Source organism: Crassostrea angulata, unplaced genomic scaffold, assembly GCF_025612915.1.
Source record: "Crassostrea angulata isolate pt1a10 unplaced genomic scaffold, ASM2561291v2 HiC_scaffold_153, whole genome shotgun sequence".
In the NCBI taxonomy this organism is placed as follows: domain Eukaryota; kingdom Metazoa; phylum Mollusca; class Bivalvia; order Ostreida; family Ostreidae; genus Magallana; species Magallana angulata.
In genome coordinates, this window is record NW_026441708.1 from 77,094 (window position 1) to 98,272 (window position 21,179).

At 32.9% G+C, this 21,179-nt stretch overlaps 1 protein-coding gene across 1 annotated transcript in view; it reads left to right on the top strand.

Moving 5' to 3' along the window:
• Positions 1-21,179, top strand: part of LOC128169593 (uncharacterized) — a 133,937-nt gene that overhangs the window by 53,686 nt on the left and 59,072 nt on the right. Inside the window, exon 6 of the mRNA XM_052835707.1 lies at positions 8,415-8,478. Within this exon, the coding sequence (XP_052691667.1) occupies positions 8,415-8,478 (64 nt within the window). The remainder of the gene's footprint in view (positions 1-8,414; positions 8,479-21,179) is intronic.

Consider the following 21,179-nt stretch of genomic DNA (forward strand, 5'->3'; position numbering starts at 1 on the left):
ATGCATCTTATGATACTGATGCACCTGACAAGCTTGAATGCTGAATCTGAGCAATAGGTTTCGGATGCTGGAAGAGGTTAAGGTTTTTAGAGCTGGTTAAAGTTTTTGTTGCAGGTGCCCTCTGATGATTATATCTTAGTTACTACTGGTCCTTACTTCACCAAACTTGTATGGATGGTGCGTCTTATGATACTGATGCACCTGACAAGCTTGAATGCTGAATCTGAGCAATAGGTTTCGGATGCTGGAGGAGGTTAAGGTTTTAAGAGCTGGTTAAATAAAGTTTTTGAAACAGGTGCCCTCTGATGATGATATCTTAGTTATTACTTGTCCTTACTTCACCAGACTTCCATGGATGGTGTGTCTTATGATACTGATGCACCTGACAGGCTTGAATGCTGAGTCTGGTTTCGGATGCTGGATAAAGTTAAGTTTTTAGGAACATGTCACATGTTTAATAGATGATAGTACTATATCAAACTTGCATAGTTGATTTAACTGTAATATGAATGAATCGCAGAGGTAGCTTCAGATGCAGAGCTTGATCTCCATTATCAAGGATGCTTAAAAAATAAATCTTAGTTATTACAGGTCCTAACTTCACCAAACTTGAATGGATGGTGTGTCTTATGATACAGATGCACCTGACAGGCATGGATGCTGAATCTGAGCCATAGGTTGCGGATGCTGGAGGAAGTTAAGGTTTTAATTGCTAGTGCCCTCTGATGATGATATCTTAGTTATTACTGGTCCAAGCTTCACCAAACTTGCATGGATGATGCGTGTTATGATACCAATGCACCTGATGGGCTTGAATGCTGAATCTGAGCCATAGGTTTCGGATGCTGGATGAGGTTTAGTTTTTTGGAACAGGTCACATTTTTTATAGATGATAGCTTGCATAGTTGATTTAACTTTATTATAAATTAAATGCAGAGGTTGCTTTATATGCAGAGCCTGATCTCCATTATCAAGGATGCTAAAGAAATCTCCTACCTCACTCAAACCAGCTCGATAGATAGATGTGTTTGTTGATAAATGATATAACATGATTCCTATGATATAGAATTGTATGATATGAAACAATATTGTTTGATATGATACAATATGATATCATATGTTATATTATAAAAAGTTATACCATACGATATGGTATTGTATCAATTTTTTGGATATTTTATGATATGATATTGTATCATGATACTGTTATGTATAGTATTGTATATTATGATACAATATTGTATAATATTATATTGTATTTTTAATTTATTATTTTATCACATGATACAATTACATAAGATATTGCAAAATATTATATTGTATCCTATGATACAATATTGTTTATTCTATAATATTGTATCATACAATATTGTATAATATGATATTGGTTTCAGTAATATAGAATTATATCACATGAAATTGTATTATATGATATTGTAATATTATATAATATTGTATCATACGATATTGTATGATATGATATTGGTTTATATGATATATTATCTTATCACATGAAATTGTATTATATGATATTGTAATATATATTATTGTGTCATATGATACAATATGTATAATATAATAATGTATTTTATAATATTTTGCTTTATCACATAATATTGTATCATTTGATAAGATACAATGTTGGAATCAAATTATATTGTATTATATGATATAATATCATATAATGTATCAAATATGTTTCAGTGTCATTCAATACAATATCATACTATATTATACAATATAATATGTTTCAATGTTATGATGTATTATGTAATATGATATTGTAATATAATACTATATTGTATTATATTTTATGATATTGTATTATGTGATCAAATACAATAAGGTATAACACAATACAATGTCATATCATACATTACAATATCATATCTCATTATTGTTTATTACGGTATTTTATTGTTTTATATGATATATATTATAAATATGACATGATACAATATTTAATTTTATATCATTGTATTGATTAACATATGATCATATGATTATCATAAAAAAAATTTATCAGATGATATACGATATTTTGTCCAAACAGAATCCATGAATATCCAAGATCATAAAGTATGATTTTCATATAAAATGATAAAGGTGGTCTTATGAAGGTGATGTCTCATAATGGTGATGCTCCGTCTCGGTGAGCTTAGTAATCTATGATTACCTATGTTTATAATTGGGGTAGCCTTGGGGTATCAGGAGTGACCCGTTGATTTTTAATGAGACCGGCCTTGGTCATCAAATTTACTTTCCACCATTGAGGTATCTATGGGGTTCTCAAGGGTATCCTTTGGGTTTTCATTGGTATACTTGGGATTCATTTGGGTTCTTTGGGGTACTTATCACTTTAAATACATGTGTATAACAGTAATATATTTACAAATTAATGTATCTGATGATATTTTTTTTTATTTAATTGTTTTAATGAAAAACCAACAAAATGACAATAATCCCACCCTTTGCAGTAAATGGAAATACCAGTAGCCAAGCAATGCTCTTCTGTTGATAAAACTTTGAATATCTTTCTAATAAGAGTCTTAACAGATGCAGTTAGTTGTTTCAAATTTTCCTCACTTTCTGCTATGGTTCAATGGAACTCCATATCAGAAAATTGATCCCATAGGACTTTATATATGATTTTCTTTGACAGGCTTGTTAAATTTAATAAACTCCCAAAACATTACCATAATTACCATACTATGTAAAAATATGTAAGAAAGAAAATTATTATTACAAACAATTTTAAAATTGCGGAAACATTACAATCATATATCACGACAGTAATTTTAAATCTAATTTAAATTAAATTCCCTATAGGGTCACTTCATCAACTTGCATGACTAATAAATTTAAACAACTTCTAAAAATAGTTCACTTCTTTATTCTAATAATGATATTATTTATTTCCTTTTAAATTAGCCCCAAAGCCACTGCCCATTTTACAGATTATCAATTTTCCATACACACATGCTCCATCTAAACCATGGCTCAGATAATGGCCCCCTTGGGACAAATGAATTCAGCCAACTCCTAAGAATTTATCATTGACAAACAAAAAATCTGCATTGTCAGTTGATAGAATACTTATAAAAGATAAATTTAGTTAACGCATAAAGACAAAAAACCTCCATTTGAATGTATTTAATTAAATATATTTTAGGGTGTTTTAATGCTATAAATTAATTAATAAAATCTGTAAGGATTACCGCCCTTACTTTTCAACATCAGTGAACAAAAAATAGAATGAGGAAAATGAAAACTGTCATAAAATCATTAAAAAAAAATTACAGGTGCACATCTTCAGATGGTGATCAACATATGTACAAATTTTCAGACTGTTCCATGCAGTAGTAAAAAATTCTATAGGGGGGACAAAGTTGCATCTACAGAGAGACGGACAGACGGACGGATAGGGTGAAACCAATATACCCCCCTAAACTTCATTTGTGGGGGTATAGGGGTATAATGAGACTCCTGGGGTATCACTAGTTACTAATTTCTATTATTGGGGTTACTTGGGGTTCTAATGAGTATACTTGGGGTTCCTTGGGGTATCCTTGGGGTACTACGAGGTGACCCTTGGATTCAAATGAGACCCCTTGGGTATAAATAGTTATTAATTTCTATCACTGGGGTACCTTGGGGTGAGCCTTTGATTTGGATGAGACCCCTGGGGTATCACTGGTTAATAACTTTATCATTTGGGTTCCATGGGGTTCTTACGGGTTTCCTTGGGGTTCCTTGGGGTACCCTTGGGGTACTAAGAGGTGACCCTTGAAGTCCAATAAGACCCCTTGGGTATTAAAATTTATTAATTTTTGTCATTGGGGTTCCTTGGGGTATCCTTGAGGTTCATCCTTGGGGTTCCTTGGGGTTTCCTTGGGGTTCCTTGGGGTTCCTTGGGGTTAAAAGACGCACCCGTAAAAATGAGACAATAGCACCTGTTGTGTATAGAACCCAAGATGAAAGACGCTGTTGTGTTTCTGATCAGCTTCTGTACACATGTATCGCACGAGTGATTTTTGTTCATGAGAAATCACAACGCCATTACCAGCTTTGCGGGAAATAAAGTTGAAAGTTATTCTATGGAATGCGTGTACTTTTTTTTCCTTCAATGCTTGCATTTAATTAAATAAGATTTTGTACATATATTTTAATTATCTATAATTCATTATATGAGTGATTTTTTGTTTATTTATTGCTACATAAATAGCTAAAGTACAAATCATTCGAGTCACCGGTAATATGTGGTTGTCATTTACTACAGCACATCCACATGTATTTAAAAACATGATCTGAAACGTTTTCTTTTCTCATTTTTAATTGGTTTAGAGTTTAATTGTAAATTAATTAACAAATTAAAAGGTGTTTATCAAAAGGGTCTTTTTCCGATAACAGAAAATAAGACGTTAAGGCAAGCTCCCAACATTTTAATCGGATCGTCAGTTACAACATCATGTCTGTTTAGAAAAAAAAGCACATGACTTAAATTGATTTGAATTTTGATAATATATCAATTGATGAATAAATATATTTGGTAAACTTATTTGAATTTATCTAAGAACAAGTAAGTTAAAAGGTACACATTTACGATTTCAGATCACAAAAAAATTATAACCACGAATTGTTTGAACATTAATAGTTTACAATGTTTCAGAAATCGGCGATGCAAGTTTTGTCGAAAACCAAAGAATTGATTATGGTCTAAGAAAGGAAAATAAATTAGAATATTTTTGTAACTGCTTTCATAGGAATAACAGTTTTAAATCTAAGTATGTGTTATCTAATCCCGTATGAAAAAATCTAGCAAAATATTGAACTTATCTGGTCAGCGATAATCTCCGTCCGTATTCATCGAAAGACATTAGGTCAATAAGCTGTATATGGAAGTTGCACGCTTATTGCACGGTACGGTACGCTTTTTTGTCCGTCTGGAGGCGGGTCTTGCATAAATTATCTTGCACGCTTTTTGCACGGTACGGTTCGTTTTGTGAACGGTACGGTTCGCTTTGTGAACGGTACGTTTCGTTTTGTGAACGGTACGGTACGCTTTGTGAACGGTACGTTTCGTTTTGTGAACGGTACGGTTCGTTTCTTGCCCGGAACGGTTCGGTTCGTTTTAGAGGTGTAGTAGCATGTTTCAGGGTCTGTAAATGCAGCTATGCTGAATAGGAAATACCAAGTTTAAAAATCTTAAGTTGAATGTAATAAACTCATGTGAACAAAAACGTGACACAAACCAAGCTATGTATCTTGCTTATAATTCTATGATTGACACTGAAATTTTGGTTGATCAATAGAAATGTCATGCTTAAAGGATGGTATGCTGTAACTACTTTCTGGTGCCCCTTCTTCAACGATTAATTGCATAAAATCTACACAAATTTTTGATACTTTTTCGAACAGAGTAAATGAAAATGACGTCTTTTGAACAGTTTCCATAGTCCTGACACATTATTGTTATGAAATTGCTTATAATTCTACGATTATTGCTGAAATTTTGGTTGATTGATAAAAATGTCTTGCTATATAGGATGATATGCTAGCTGTAACTACTTTCTGATGCCCCTTCTTCAACAATGAATTGCATAAAATCTACACAAATTTTTGATAGTTTTTCGAACACAAGTAATTAAATGAAAACGACATCTTTTAAACCGTTTCCATAGTCCTGACACACTATTATTTTAGGATAAAAGCATTATCGGTGTTCTTAAAAAAATATTGCAACAGAAAATCATCTTTGTGTGTGGACATTTGTTGTTGTTTTTCAATAAAGTTGAAAATAATTGGTACAATAGAGCGACATGCCTGCCAATACATTAATTTGAATTATAGCTTTTAACATGTGACAACATTTTTTAGTTAAGTTTATTCATCAGTCAAGTGAGTTTAGATATGAAACGTCATACGAAATGAATTCATGCCTGGTAAACGACAATAATTTATATTGGAGAATGCCAATTTAAAATTTTTCAATGTTTTTAGTTTAAGGAATTGTGTAACACAGCACAAAGAAAACAGAGTACTAATGCAAATAAGTTTAATAAAGTTATGCAACAAATAATAAAAATAATATTTCGTATGATTAATAGTTCTGATATAATATCACAGTCCAATTATAGTTCACTGATAATCAATTGTTCTTGGAATCAAAGAAATGATTAAAAGAATTAAAGTCACTGTCCAAATATCGAGGTAAGCCGGGAGTCTTGGCACGTAGGAACCTTCCTCACTGGTGGTGGGTTGAGGACTAATTCTTCTTGACCAAGTACGGGTATTAAGCGTGGCTGAGGAAACAATGGGCGATGTTTCTTCATATCGTAGTGGACAAATGTATAGATGAAAGTACATTCATTATTACTTTGATGTTTATGCCATGGGGTTCCACGTAATCTATGTCCATAAAAGAGATATCAAGCACTTAATGTTTATTTATGATTACCACACCATGGTCAAGATATTCATATCAAACCCAAAAGAGATATTGTTTATTTATGAACTTGGTTGATCAGCACGCCATGGTCAAGATGTTTCCCTGGCTATCAAATTAATCCAGCACAAAAGGTATATCTATTCTTATCACGGTATGGTCAAAATTATCCTCAGTTGTTATCTGGTGTTTAAAAAAAAGGAACTGGTTTTAACCGTGAACACCGACTGAAAATTTAGTTATTTACTAGTCTTTGACCCATGCCTGCACGGGTTGAGATATTGCATATGATATCTGACATTCAGGAAATAGATACATCGACACACTGTATTATTGACATTTACATAACCAAGCTTTAAGCAGCAATTAAGCCTATAATAATGCTATTAATTTTACTACACTCTGCATAGTTAGAATAGTCTGTGTCTCAGGACAGGCCTTCACCACCATTAAAATGCCTCTCATATTCCCGTAATGTAGCTAAAAATTGCAGAATCGCTCCGAAACAATTTTGGAGAAAATTAATGAAGCTGCATTGAAAATGACAGTCAAATTATTCATAACAATTCATTTTGGGGCGGTGAATACCTTTCATCTGAAAATTTAATTCATGTTAATGAAGAATTAAACACTTTTTCACCAATGTTTTTACTTGTTTCAAATTTACACACCATGTTGACATTCCCAACTCTTGAGATTTTTCATATTAAATGCACTGAGAGTTATCTCCTGTATTTTCTTTGATGAACAGAATAGATAGCAAATTTTCAATGAAAATTTACACGTATTTGTATTATCTTTTCTGAGTTTATCCATGCAAATGTGATATTGTGGAAACGTAAACTTAGTAATTTAGTGTGAATGTAATGCGCATGCGCAAGATTGTAAAATCCAAAAAATCCAGATAAGTTCCGGAATTTTTAAAGGGATTTTCATTGATTATTAATTAGCGAAGCTTGATTTAGAAAAAATAAAAAAAAAATGGGAGTAGAAAATTGAGTGAAAAGTGGGGGTCCGACTTATAGGTGAGACATAGTAAAAAAAATATTCACAAGAGAGAAGTAAGTTATATTTCTTTTTAAATAATAAACAGATAAATGCATTGAACATGTGTTCATAAAAAGAAAATTCAAGCAGTCTGTTTTTCACACCTAAGGTGATAATAGATATAGGGGTCATGTCACCTAAAACAACACAAGCCAACACCCCAGTTTAAGGGGCTAATAACCAACCTAATCAGTCAGTAAGGAAATAAATCGCTATCATCAAATTTTCAAAAGGACTCTTTTTAAATACCTGGTAGTTTTGAAGCTATTACCAACTTGTAATTAGTGTTATAAAAAATAATGGCATTTATACATCATAGACCCATGATAGAAATAGTCTAGAAGCAATTATGGGGTGAAAAAAGGACATTTTTTTTTTAGAACTCAAAACATGTATGATAAAATGTGGTATTTTATTGAGAGTATCTGTACATCAATTGTCCCGACTTATAAGGGAGTCAACAGCAAAATCTTCAAATTAAAGCTGGAAAAAGACAACCGACTTATAGGCGAGTATATATGGTACCCATGATGTTTTAAATATAGAAAACAAAAGATAGTACTCTTCCGATTTCTTGGTATTAAAGCCAAAAATTTTAGTCTATTATTTTAATATAGTAGTATAGATATTGCATATGATCTTATTTTCGGTAAAAATGGTATTCCATAAAGATAAATATGTCAAATGTTAAGTATATGCAAAAATAAGTGTAGAATTCGGATATTCATTTTTATTTAATCTACCGAGGGGCCACATGGCACAGTATCCTTTGAACGCCCATATAAAGCTAGTGTTGCTCAGGTGAGCGATGTGGCCCATTTGGCCTCTTATGTAATATATTTTTATGCAATAGGACATGGCAAAATGTGGAATTATTGACTTAGAGTTTTGTTTTAAATAGTTCTTATACTCTTGATTTTAGGAGATAAAGAGTTGTTCAGTAGTATTGACACGACTTCCCACAAAGAGGAAACTTCCCTTCAAGAGTAAGTTTCAAGAGATTACATGAAAATAAAGTGAAACCAGCTGAAATAATGAAACAAGTTGAAATTAATTGTCAATAATTAGATGTATGAAACAAGAGAACAAAATTTCAGAAAATGACAAAAAGCTATTGGAGAATACTTTGATATATACTCTTATGGCAGAGAAAATATTAATTCTAAGAACTATGTTATTAATTTACCTGTAGTGGAATTTTATCCCAAAATAAGTACAGGTAACTCTTGATGGCTCGAACTTTGATTGCTGGAAGTTCTGGATTGTTCAACATGTCTCTGGTCCTGATTTTTTTCCTTATATAACTAAACAAATTTAAACTTTATTTCTCGAACTCTTTATCTATCGAAACCTTCAATCCCTTGAAGTCAAACCGCAGCCCCATTATTCATAATCTATTGTTTTTAGCTGACCTGAGCTGAAGGCTCAAGTGAGATATTCTGATCACATTTTGTCTGTCATCCGTCCATCTGTCTGTCTATCTGTTTTTCCGTCTGTAAACTTTTCACATATTCAACATCTTGTTAAGAACCACTGGGCCAATTTCAACCAAACTTGGCACAAAGCATCCTTAGGCTTAGGGATTTAAAATTGTGAAAATTAAGGACCATGCCCTTTTGCAAAGCGAGTTAATTAGTAATTATTGAAAATTTTGGAGAAATTTTCATAAATCTTCTCACGAACCATAAGACCGGGAAAGCTGAAGCTTGTGTTAAAGCATCCTCAGGTAGTAGATTCAAAGTTGTGATAATCATGACCCTCAGTTGTAGGGTGGAGCGACATTGGGGGGTCAACATTGCTTGGAAAGCAATCAGTCAGGAAAGCTGAAAATTGTGTGGATGCATCCTCGGGTAGTGTAGGCTCAAATTTGTGAATATCATTAATGGTGAAACGATTGTCGCCGACGATCGATTGTCGATCGTTTATGGGCTGCCGATTCCGATTATCGATTACGAATTTTATGATCGATTGTCGCTACAATAAACATGTGTAAGAGTAAAACGAAACAAACACGTACGCATTAATAATACGATGGTAGTCATGATACAATTGAAAACGAAACAAGAGAAAATGGCGTCCGAGGTCGACGACGAGATAAATAACAACGAGATGGAAATATTTCCCTACCCGGGGAAGGCAAAATCTGATGTGTGGAAGTTCTTTGGCTTTCTCAAAAAGACGGATGGTCCACCGATAAAAGCTAATTTGGACATGACTACGGCGATTTGCCGAGTATGCAAGAAAAAGTATGCAAACAAAGGTAACTGTGGATCGAAGCCGTTGTTCATTTAGAGTAAAGTTCACTTAACGAAACGATTTATTTAAGCAAATAATTTAATCTCAACAGTGTGATGCCATTATGAATTCTTGAACAGATCAGATCTAGTCAAACATTTTAGACAGTTTATTTCTTATGGAAAAAATGTTTCTCTTTTCCAAGTCCTTTATTGTTATTTTTTGTTATTAATGCAACAGAGAGTTGTCTTGAAATGTTGAGATTAAACTCAAATTACTTAATATGTGTTGTCCTTAATTTGTTCTATGCATAAAAAATGCTAAACAGAAATTGAATTTTGTGAATAATTTATTTACTGATTATTTCGATCATTGATCGATTATGCTTCTCCGATTTTAACCGATTATCGATTTTAAAATTTTTCCGATTATTCAACACTAAATATCATGACCCTTGGGGTAGGAAGGGGCTGCAATAAGGGGTTGCATTTTAACATAGGAATATATAAAGTAAATCTTTAAAATCTTCTCAAAAACCATTTGGGAAGGAAAGTTGAAACTTATGTGAAAGCATCTGTAGCTGGCGTAAATTCGAGGTTGTGAAAATCATGACCCTTGGGGTAGGGTTGGGCCACAATGGGGGGTCAAGTTTTTACATAAGAATATATAGAGTAAATTCTTTAAAAATCTTCTTCTCAGAAACCAATTAGCAAGGAAAGCTGAAACTTATGTGGAAGCTTTCTCATGTAGTGTTGATTTAATTTTGTGAAAATCATGACCCCCAGGGGTAGGGTGGGGCCACAATGGGGTGTCATACTTTTACATAGAAATATATCGTGTAAATCTTTTAAAATTTTCTTCTCAAAAACCATTTGGCCAGAAAAGCTGAAACTTGTGTGGAAGCATCTTCAGAGGGTGTATATTCAAGTTTGTACACATCATTGTCCCCAGGGATAAGGTGGGGCCACAATGGGGGGTCAAAGTTTCACATTCTAATATACAAAGTAAATTTTTTAAAATATTTTTCTCAGAAACTAATCAACCAGGATAGCTGAAACTTGGGTGAAAGCATCCTTAGGTAGTGTAGATACAAATTTGTGAAAATCATGACTCCGGGGAGGGTGGCGTCACAATGAGGGGGGGGGGGGGGGGTCAAACTTTTACATTGGAATATAGTGTAAATCTTTTAAAATCTTTATCTCAGAAAGTATTCAGACAGGAAAGCTGAAACTTGTGTAAAAGCATTCTCAGATAGGGTAGATTCAAGTTTGTTCAAATCATGGTCCCTGGGGAGGGGGGTGTGCAAAAATTTACAAAGGAATATAATTAAGAACAATTTAAAATATCTTTTTCTAAAAACCATTTGCCCAGAAAAGCTGTAAATTTACTGAAAGCAACCTCAGATAATGTAGATTTAGATTCTTTCAAATCAAAATCTTGAGGAGTAGAGAGGGGCCACATTAGGATTACAAAGGAGAATATTTTAATTATTCACGAAAAATGAAATGTTATGATGTATGGTTTCACCTATATGCAAGCATTTTGACCTATTGCCGATTCTTTCAAATTGTTTAGACTTTGGTCCCTGGACGAGTCTAGGGCCCCACAAGGGGTTCAGAGTTTGATGTAGGTTTTTATCCTTTATATAAACAATTGTTTAGGATCTTTTTGAGAACTGCAATGCTGGTGATATGACTATAAAATAATCCTTTTAGAAAAGGGACTTAATTATAAACATAAGAATATCCAGGATTTAAAAAAATGGACCTTTACTTATACAGGATCTACATGTATTATTGTACATTTTTTGTAGTATATACATGTACAGCCTGTATAAGTAAGAGTTCTTTTTTTTTTTTATCCTGGATATTCTTATGCCAAGATAGTTTGAATTATGACTCTGTTAAGCTGATTTTATCATACCTATTGTTGCTCAGTTGAGCGATGTGGCCCATGGGCCTCTTGTAATACCAGAACCATGTTTTGTTGATAATATTATGCCATTTTGTTAATAATTATGATGTGCCCACTGTATGTATATTAGCATCTTTGTCATCATAGCAATGTGGTCAACTCATAATATGATGCATAAAATAAAATGATATTTTGCATATGACTTTACTCAACATTTGTTTCTATTTCGTTTTAAATATCCAGATCTGAATATTTAAGTGAAAAACAATGTTGTTCAAGCACATGCGTAAGGTTAGCAATAAAATAAATGTCTTAATATCATAACATCCTGTAAGACTAGATTAAAAACCCATTGGTCAATTGGAAAATTTCAAACTCTTGAAAAATTTTTTCCTTGGGTGCCATGGACTTGGAGCCATCGAGAGTCACCTGTATACTATATTTATTATTATGTTATTGTAAATGTTTAACATCTGATTTGTATAAAACTTAAGGACAGATGCAATGTTCCTTATAGTTTTAAATAATTTTCCTTGATAAATTATTTCTTCTTTATTAACATTAAAAATAGTTGTTAAAGCCCAAAAACTCAGGGTGCGAGCGCATTACCAGGCTAATTTTGGAGTTAGAATATTTTGAATTTTTCTTTTAATTGCAAACAAACTGCAATAAAATGCTTTAAAAAAAATAAAAACATATCTTTGATTGAAACCATACATCCAAATAGAAAAAAAGTCATGTAACATGAAAATATTAATTTGGCATGATGCAGTGGAAATCTTTGCACTGCGGAGATAGAAAGAATGAGAAAATAATGGAAGACAGGTCGCGTCTGACCTTCAAATTGCTTTCAAATAATTAACAATAAAAGAAACTTTTTTTCCTTTATTTATTTAAACCCTGTTCTTAAACTTTACAGATCAAAATGTTATATTAAAGGTATGCTGTGTATATTCCCTTAGACTCTACATTTTTGCTCTTTTGTTTTTTCTTTGAGAATATTATAAGTATTATAAGTTTTGAATTTCTTTATGTTTGAAGCAGAGGCAGTTGAACAGTCCATTGCTTGTAACTTGTTTTCTTGGCATGCATGAAGGTTATATGTGATTTTTTTTCAGGAGATATTTTAAATCTTATGCATGTATTGATTAATTTGAAGTCCTATATATAATTAGAGTCCCCTACAGCTGCATTAGAACTTGCACTGGCATCTTCATTTTTGGGGTAGGATTGCCAAGAACGCATTTGATAGCACATATCTTGACCATGCACAAAGTCTGTGCCATGGCTCTGCTCTCTGATAAACATACAGTAAAGAAAAAATTGTGGTTACTGTGGCGGCACAGTTTAGTCTCCAGCAGCACCACTAAAGCTTCAACTGCAAGGCCTAATAAGGCACATAATGGCAGTATCAATGCAGTGATAAGTCGAGTGTGTTTGCATGACTACCTCTCAAGAGTCCTTTGGGATGTCCCTCCTCAGAGCTCTGTCAATCTCCAACTTGGGGCGACATGGCCTTAATGAATTATGTAAATTTGTTACCTTTTTCCAAAGAATTTCGATTTTACACATTCCATAGTATACCTTACTAATTTATTGAATTCCAAGTATTCTAAATTTTAGAGCGTGTAAATAAATTTAGATTGCAATGAATGTTTATACAATGTAACAGAGAGGAATGCATATCATGTTTTCATTAGAAAGAAAATTAAGGAATTATTGTTTAATTTAAATCGGGGAATGGGTAAGCTTTACTGCTTTCATTCAACTTATATTTCTTGCTTAACACTAGTATGATTATAATTATATGTCAAGATACGATGGATGGATGATATTGACTGATTACAAAATCAAGCAAAACTAACTCCACCAATCAAACATTTAAATGAGTTGTTGAAATACTATTTATGACAAAAGAGAATATGTTTTGAAACAAATAAGTGCTGACATATGATACTTGAAATTCAATTGTCGATATTCTTCTATAGAAAGTTTTAAAGTCACATTGATGTGTTGTTTTAAAAACTACTTGTCATTGTTTTAAAATAAATCATAGCATTCCGTAAAAAAGTGACAAAGCAAAAAAAACCATCATGATCACACATGGTAAAAAAGCAAACCAATTGTACTGATATGCACACTATCCCACATTGTTACACAAATAATCACCCATGGTACACAAACTATTAAACACAGTTGGCTTGTCAACAATAATGTTGTTACCACTGTATACAAAAACATGGTTATATACAGAAATTAGAATAATCTGACTATCTCAAATGAAAATATAATTAATCAATAGCAATATTAAAAAGTTCATTAAACTGTGAACTTTGTTGGTACATGATCAAATTATCAAGAAGCGATTCCTCCTTCACAGGATTAAATCACGCGACCAAATTGATATCACAGTGAACTTTTTAACATCTATAGCTATTTATTTCTTATTTATATGCCTATAATATAAATAACTTGAATTCTGTCACAGGTTCTGGATGCATGAATTTTGTTTCACTGCATGGTTTCATTAATTCAAAAACTGATTTAATTTTTATTAAGCTGCAGAAAGTGAACATACTGCCAATAGACCATTGCTGTTTGCAGGTAATATTTTGGCTTATTTTTGTACATATTCTTTTGAAAAACAAAGAAGGTTTTTTATTGATCCATAAAGCATAGATTTCAAAATCTGAAATCAGTTAGATACAAGAGTTAATCCAAGAGTTAAATGTCACAGTTGGATAAAATCCTGAAAAATCCACGTAAAGTGACAAAAATCCGTACTTTGAAACCTTTGTGTATGTCATGCATAATTTTAATTATTTCTGAACTCAAGGTAACTTAGTTTATAGAGTGTGAGGTAAGGATATTTGCTGCTCGCTGGCGATGTCATTTCTGAATTCTTGGCATTAGAATCAAACTTTATAATTTATCCTTGAACAAAGAATATGCCATTAAGCTCTATTGAAGGTTTTTATCATATTTTAAACTCAGGTGACCTGTTGCTATCCGTGCATCATTGTGCGTCGTCCGTCGTGCGTTGACAATTTTACATTTTTTAACTTCTTCTTAAAATCTACAAGGCTTATTGTTACCATTTTTGGTGTGAGGCATCTCTATGGTAAGAGGAATCTAAATTGTGAAATTCCTGGCTCTACCACCCCAGGGGCACCACAAGTGGGGCCTTATATAATATGCAAAAAAAAGCCAAATTTTCAAAAATCTTCTTCTCTACTCCCACACATGTGAGGAAAAAACTGGTTGCATTGTAATGATGTCCATGAAGCCCTGTACCAAAATTGTGAAATTTATGGCCCCTGGATCAGGGGTTCTGGCTCAAAGGTGAGGCCAATATGGCCATATAGTAAAAATGTATTAACTCTTAGAAAACCTTCTTCTCTACTCTCATTAATATTTGAGAAAAACTAAATGCATGGCTATAATGTCCATGAAGTTTTCTACCTAAATTGTGAAATTCATGACCCCTGGGTCGGGGTTTAGGCCCTAGGGCGGGGCCAATATAGCCATATAGTGAAACTGTATTAAATCTTACAAAATCTTCTTCTGTTCTCTCACACATGTGGAAAAAAACCTGAATGCAATGTGGTTATAATGTTCTTGAACACCTATACAATGGCCTCAGGGTATAACGAGATCGGATATTACGAGGTACCGCTTATAATGTGATGATTGTCTGGTCCCATATTGTTTCTTTATTATTTTCTTTTAAAAAATCCTGGATACGAGATCATTTATAACGAGACTCCATTTATTAGGAGGTGAAAAATTTTGCCCGTTAGTTGTAAGCACTATCGGATATAACGAGGTACTCACGGCACGCCTGATTGCACACGCTGGTTCCAGATAACTAACAGTATGGCCATTTAATTTTCACAGGTACATGTATGTAAACAAAGGATAAAAGATTAAAAGTATTCAAAAATAATGATGAGTTGTTTTTATAGCAATGTTCACAGTCATGGTTTTGAAGTTAAAAAAAAAGGAAAGAATCAATAGGACTTTGTTAGAAACAGTTTACAATTAATTAAAAATAAAAAGTGAAATTGCAAAGGACTATGGATTAACTTCGAGTACAGTTAGTACAATTTAGAAAAAAAAAAGATTTAAAAAGCTTGGAAGAGTTAGCAGACTTGTTGAGAAAAGCATGTGACTAAAGAAATAGCATTATTATGTCGTTGTTGATTACTGGTTACGAAATTTTGACAGGGATACTAATTTAGTAAAATTCTGGTTGAAATTAAAGATGATGATGAGACAGAAACCGAAAAAGGTGGTGATGCTATCGGTGAATTTTCTACAAAAGATACATTAAACGCGGTAACGATTTTCAAACCTTCTTCATGCAGAAAACAAACATCGAAGATTCCACATTAAGTGTTTTACAAAAACTGATTGACGTTATTGAAACTTACCGAAGAATTAATTAAAATTAAAAAATTTCAACCGACCATCACACAGTTTTTGTCTCTCGTGAAGTAAAAGTAACACGTGTTTAGATTGAACACGTATTTATTCCATGATCATTTACCTGAATATGCTGTAAGTATGTTACTTTTCAACAAAGTTTGAATAAATTATACATGTACGTATTTATTTCATTATCCCTTGTTTATAAACATTATATATTTGAAATGCCAAGAATAACGATCACGTGTCACCTTGGGTAATGCCAACCTGGGATATAACAAGTATGGGTTATAACGAGAAATAAAATGATGTCCCCAGCATCTCGTTATACCCGGAGGCCACTGTACCTAAATTGGGAAATTCATGGCCCCTGGCTCTGTTAGGGGGGGGGGGGGATATTATGCATTATAATGTTAATGCATATAATGTTTAAAAATCTTCTTCTCTACTCTTGCACATCTGTAAACAGACTTTATAATTATGTTAACCAGGAAGTCCTCTACTAAAATTGTAAATTTTTCATGTCCCCTGGAGTATGGGTTTTGACTCTAGGGTAGGGCCAAAATGGATGTATAGTGTTAATGAATATAAATAAATGTTTAAAAATGATCCTTTCTACTCCCACACACGTGAAAAACTGATTTATTAATTAATTTTGTAAACCAGGAAGCTTTCTAACAAAGTTATAAATTTAATGTCCCCTTAGATAGGGGTTCTGACTCTAGAGCGGGATAAAAAGTGTTGTAGGTATTTGAATCTAGGGCGCGATAATACACTCATATAGTGTATAGGATAGGGGTTCTTAATGCAGGGCGTGGCCAAACTGGTCATTTAGTGTTAATGTATATAATGTTGAAACAAAGTCTACTGACACAGAATAAAAATTGACTGCATATTTAGAAAAAAACAAACATTAAGCTGTCTGACATCTTTAATAATATTTCATGTCACCTACATCTAAGGCAAGAGTTATGGTTGATGGAGGGGGGGGGGGATATATTTGTCTTAATATTTTATTCTGCTTAGAAATTTTGATAAAAGAATTTAGTAAATTCACATATTTAGCGAAGACAAAGAATGAAGCTGTCTATCAAAGTTAAGATATTGTTAAACCATTTGGAAAGAGGGGGAGTTAATGGGGTTATCTTCCCTTGCTTCTTCATAATGGAGTTATCGTCCTAAGTTTGTTCATATTGAGTAATTAATCAATGAATAGAATGTAATTGAGAAGTTGTTTGATCAAAAGAGTTATGCAAGTATTTTTAACATTTGAAAAAAAATTGTTTTTGAACTTTCTAGATAAACGAATAAGTTTGTTAATAGCAAAGTAATAATTGGCTAAACAAAATCACCAATAAGCAGTACTTGTAAAATGATTTTGGCTAAGCGTAACACGTGATCCAAGACAGATGAAATACGATCTGCTCTACATGATTTTATATAAACAACATTTAATAACATTAAATTACATTTTATATAAAACCAACTAAAAAAAGATGTTACAAATTTATTCAAATTGCCTTCTAGGAACTACTCAGCTATTAAGCAACAGAACATACAGTGATATAAAAAATACACACGCAAACAAAATATTACAAACTGAATGAGGCAATAAGGCCAGCAATATCTAGAAAAGATATGTAGTAGCCGATGGCTTGAGATATGATGTAGAAGGCCGACGGCCTGATATGTAGTAGCCGTAGCTGATGTGGAAGGCCGATGACCTTTGTGCGTGTGTTTGTACTGATAACAAAATGAGTGAACATTGTACAATTCTTTTGGGGTATAATAACACATGGCCAATTGACCATGTGTGAAATGCCCAAACGAAGTTATTATAAATGTTAATTGTAATAGCTGAGAGCCCCAAAAGGAATTGGGTTGATCACCACCATTCTTGATCTGATAATACACCTTCATGACTAACACACCTTCATCAACAATATAAGAAACATTCCTACAATTAACAAACAGTACAAATTTAGCATAATAATTAAACATTGTATCCTGCAACAATTAAATACATAGTAACTGCAGTTAAAGGATAACCCCTATGCAAAGTCATTATCTAAGCTACACATAACACTAACAAATGTCAGTCCATTTCAACAATCGTGAGATATTGCCAATACATATGCAAAGTAAGTAATCAATTGAAAATCAATACACCAGACTCACATAGTTTTAGAATTTAAAGACAACACATAGCTTGTTGAGAACGCGATAAAGTTTGGTCATCGGATCGAATGTATCTGGTATAGCAATTGGAACTCCATCTTCCCAAGGTTTTGATCAGGTGATCCTCTACCTGGCCTGCAGCCGCGGATGTAGCTGCTCCAATCCGTAATGAAAGTCCCTGGAATTTCTCATCAGCAAAACCAAGCGATTTTAGAATCTGTTTTAGTTTTGATATGAATAAATGCCGTGATAAAGGATTTCCACTCTCATCTACGAATAATAAGGACACATTACGGTTGAACCAGCTTCGTCGGAACATCAAGTACTTTTTCATACACTGCACTGGACACACGGTTAAAATGACCAGATTGAAATAAACGGATTTGTATTCCTCTTCGAATTTGGATCTTCTCAGAATGAGAGTAAAAGCCGTTTCTTCAGTATCCGTACGCAGTATATTGTCTTGTTTTGCGTTGTTTATGGTAAATTCTCCACATCGAAGATATAAAGCAAAGAATGCTGTGGAACAAGCCGCTTGCAACATAGCAGGCTTGGGGCGAATTACATTGTAAAGTAATGCATTACATTACCATTGCTTCATGAATTTGGGCATTAAATTACCATTACCATTACTTGATTTTCTTGAAGTAATGCATTACCATTACCATTACATGAGTAAAGTAATGCATTACCATTACCATTACTTTGTTTTAAAAAATTAAAGCTAAATAGTTTTTGCAAATGTTTCAAATAAAAAACACTCTTTAACATATTTACAGGTTCATTTTCAGTATCAGGTTCAAATTCAATGACTTATAATTATACAAGATTCATTATGTATTTGCTCAATATATAATCATATCTTATGGCATTATGAATAACATATCACATAAAGTAAATTGATATATATTATAGACATTTGACATGGTTCAATGTCAGGTATGAAATAGAGACACAGAAGTACATGCATAACAGAAAACAAATTATGGAACAACATTGCTGTTATTAAATGCTAAATAGAGGTATTTCCCCAGATTAAACAAATCTTTATAATTTTGGAAACTTACTTAATCAATTTATAAACAGAGGGTTTTCCCAGTAATTCTTAATATATTTTACTCGGATTTCTTTATACTGAGGACACTTTAAGACAAAAGATTGCTGTTGCACTTTATGATCACCAAAGTTTCAAAGGGTCCATCTCTTAACTGGATCCTGTTAGGTTTGAAAATCTTCCCAGCTACATGTATACTAAATAAACCTTCTACAGGAGCAGTGAACATCTTATTTGCAATCTTTATATTAGGATATATATTAAGAGCAATGATAGAAAAATTACATAAATCTTGTATTTTCTATCAGTGTAAACTAATGTACTTAATATAAGAGAGAGAGAGAGAGAGAGAGAGAGAGAGAGAGAGAGAGAGAGAGAGAGAGAGAGAGAGAATTTTCAAATGGGTTATAATATTGAAAGTGATTTTGATTTTCATCATGGATGGACAGTGCATTCATTTTGTTTTAAAGGTGCATGTCCTTTTTTCTATTGGAACATAGCCAAGGGGAGGGGATTTGGGTGTTCAGTGCTTCTTATAACAATAGATTATTTTGATACTTAGATTATCCTGGGGGCATTGTGTGTTGTTGGCACCTTCTTAATTGAAGTGAAAACTAATTGGAGTAAATTGTTTAAATGATTTCAAACTCTTAATAACAACACTCTTAAAAATGTTATGGACTTGTGTCGTTATATCAAGTAATAAAATGAACTTTTAAAAAATCTTTTCTTATAATACAACTAAAACATTTTTATCTGAAGAGCATTTTTATCTCAAGAATTATTGCTTTCTCCTTTAAAATAATTTTAATCAAATACAATTTCAGCTATTCATTTATTTATCACATTTTTTAAAGTGAACATGCATAAATAGGCATGCATAGTAATGCAAAGTAATGCCATGTAATGCCAGCATTACACTAGATTTTGGAAAGTAATGAATTACATTACCATTACTTGTAATGCTAATTTTGTGGCATTACACATTACTAGCATTACTTTGAAAACATGTAATGCATTGCAATGCATTACCATTACATTTAGCATTACCCCAAGCCTGCAACATAGTATCAAGAAATACTCCGAACATTCATCTTTTTTAATGCTAACACAAAGGATTTGGCACTCCAGCCATGATGTAGTGGAATCTCACCGCCGCAAGATACAATTTGATAGCACTATGACTCAAATTGAACATATTGCAGCAGTGGGTAACAAAGTATATCAAGATCTGCTCAGAAATCTCTGGAGAATGATAATCTCTTAATTGCTTCAATTTCCAATGGACGATAGAAATTGACAAAATATAGTAAATCCAGTTCTATAGGTACTCCTGGTATTATCACTGTTGGATGACTCGCACAATATCCTAGATTCTCTTTCTAATACAGGATTAACTCTTGTATGGGGTTGGAGTTGCTGCTGCCGCCGGAACAACTTCGCGGAATAGTGACATCGGGAATCGAGATAAAGAGTCAGCTATAATGTTTATTTTTCCTGGAACATGGTCACATAAAATAATGAAATTGTCAATGGCTGATATCCAAGTTAGTTTTCTAAGTAATTTCATAATCATTGGTGATTTTGATCTACGTTTTTTAGTGATTTAAAGAGTGGCAAGATTATCACACCAGAATTTTATCCTCATTCCCGACCACTTGTGGCCCCATAACATACTTGCCAACTGACCCGATTTCATCGGGTCACACCCGATTTTTCAACCCTTCACCCGATTATTTTTTAGGACCCGGGGGGTCATGCTTGTCGAACAACCCGAAAATCTCCCGATTTCCGGATTTGGTTCGTAAATTACGTTGCGAGATTGACTTCCAGTTAAATTCCCATAAGTAAAACAAAGTAATCGAGTACAAAACGAGG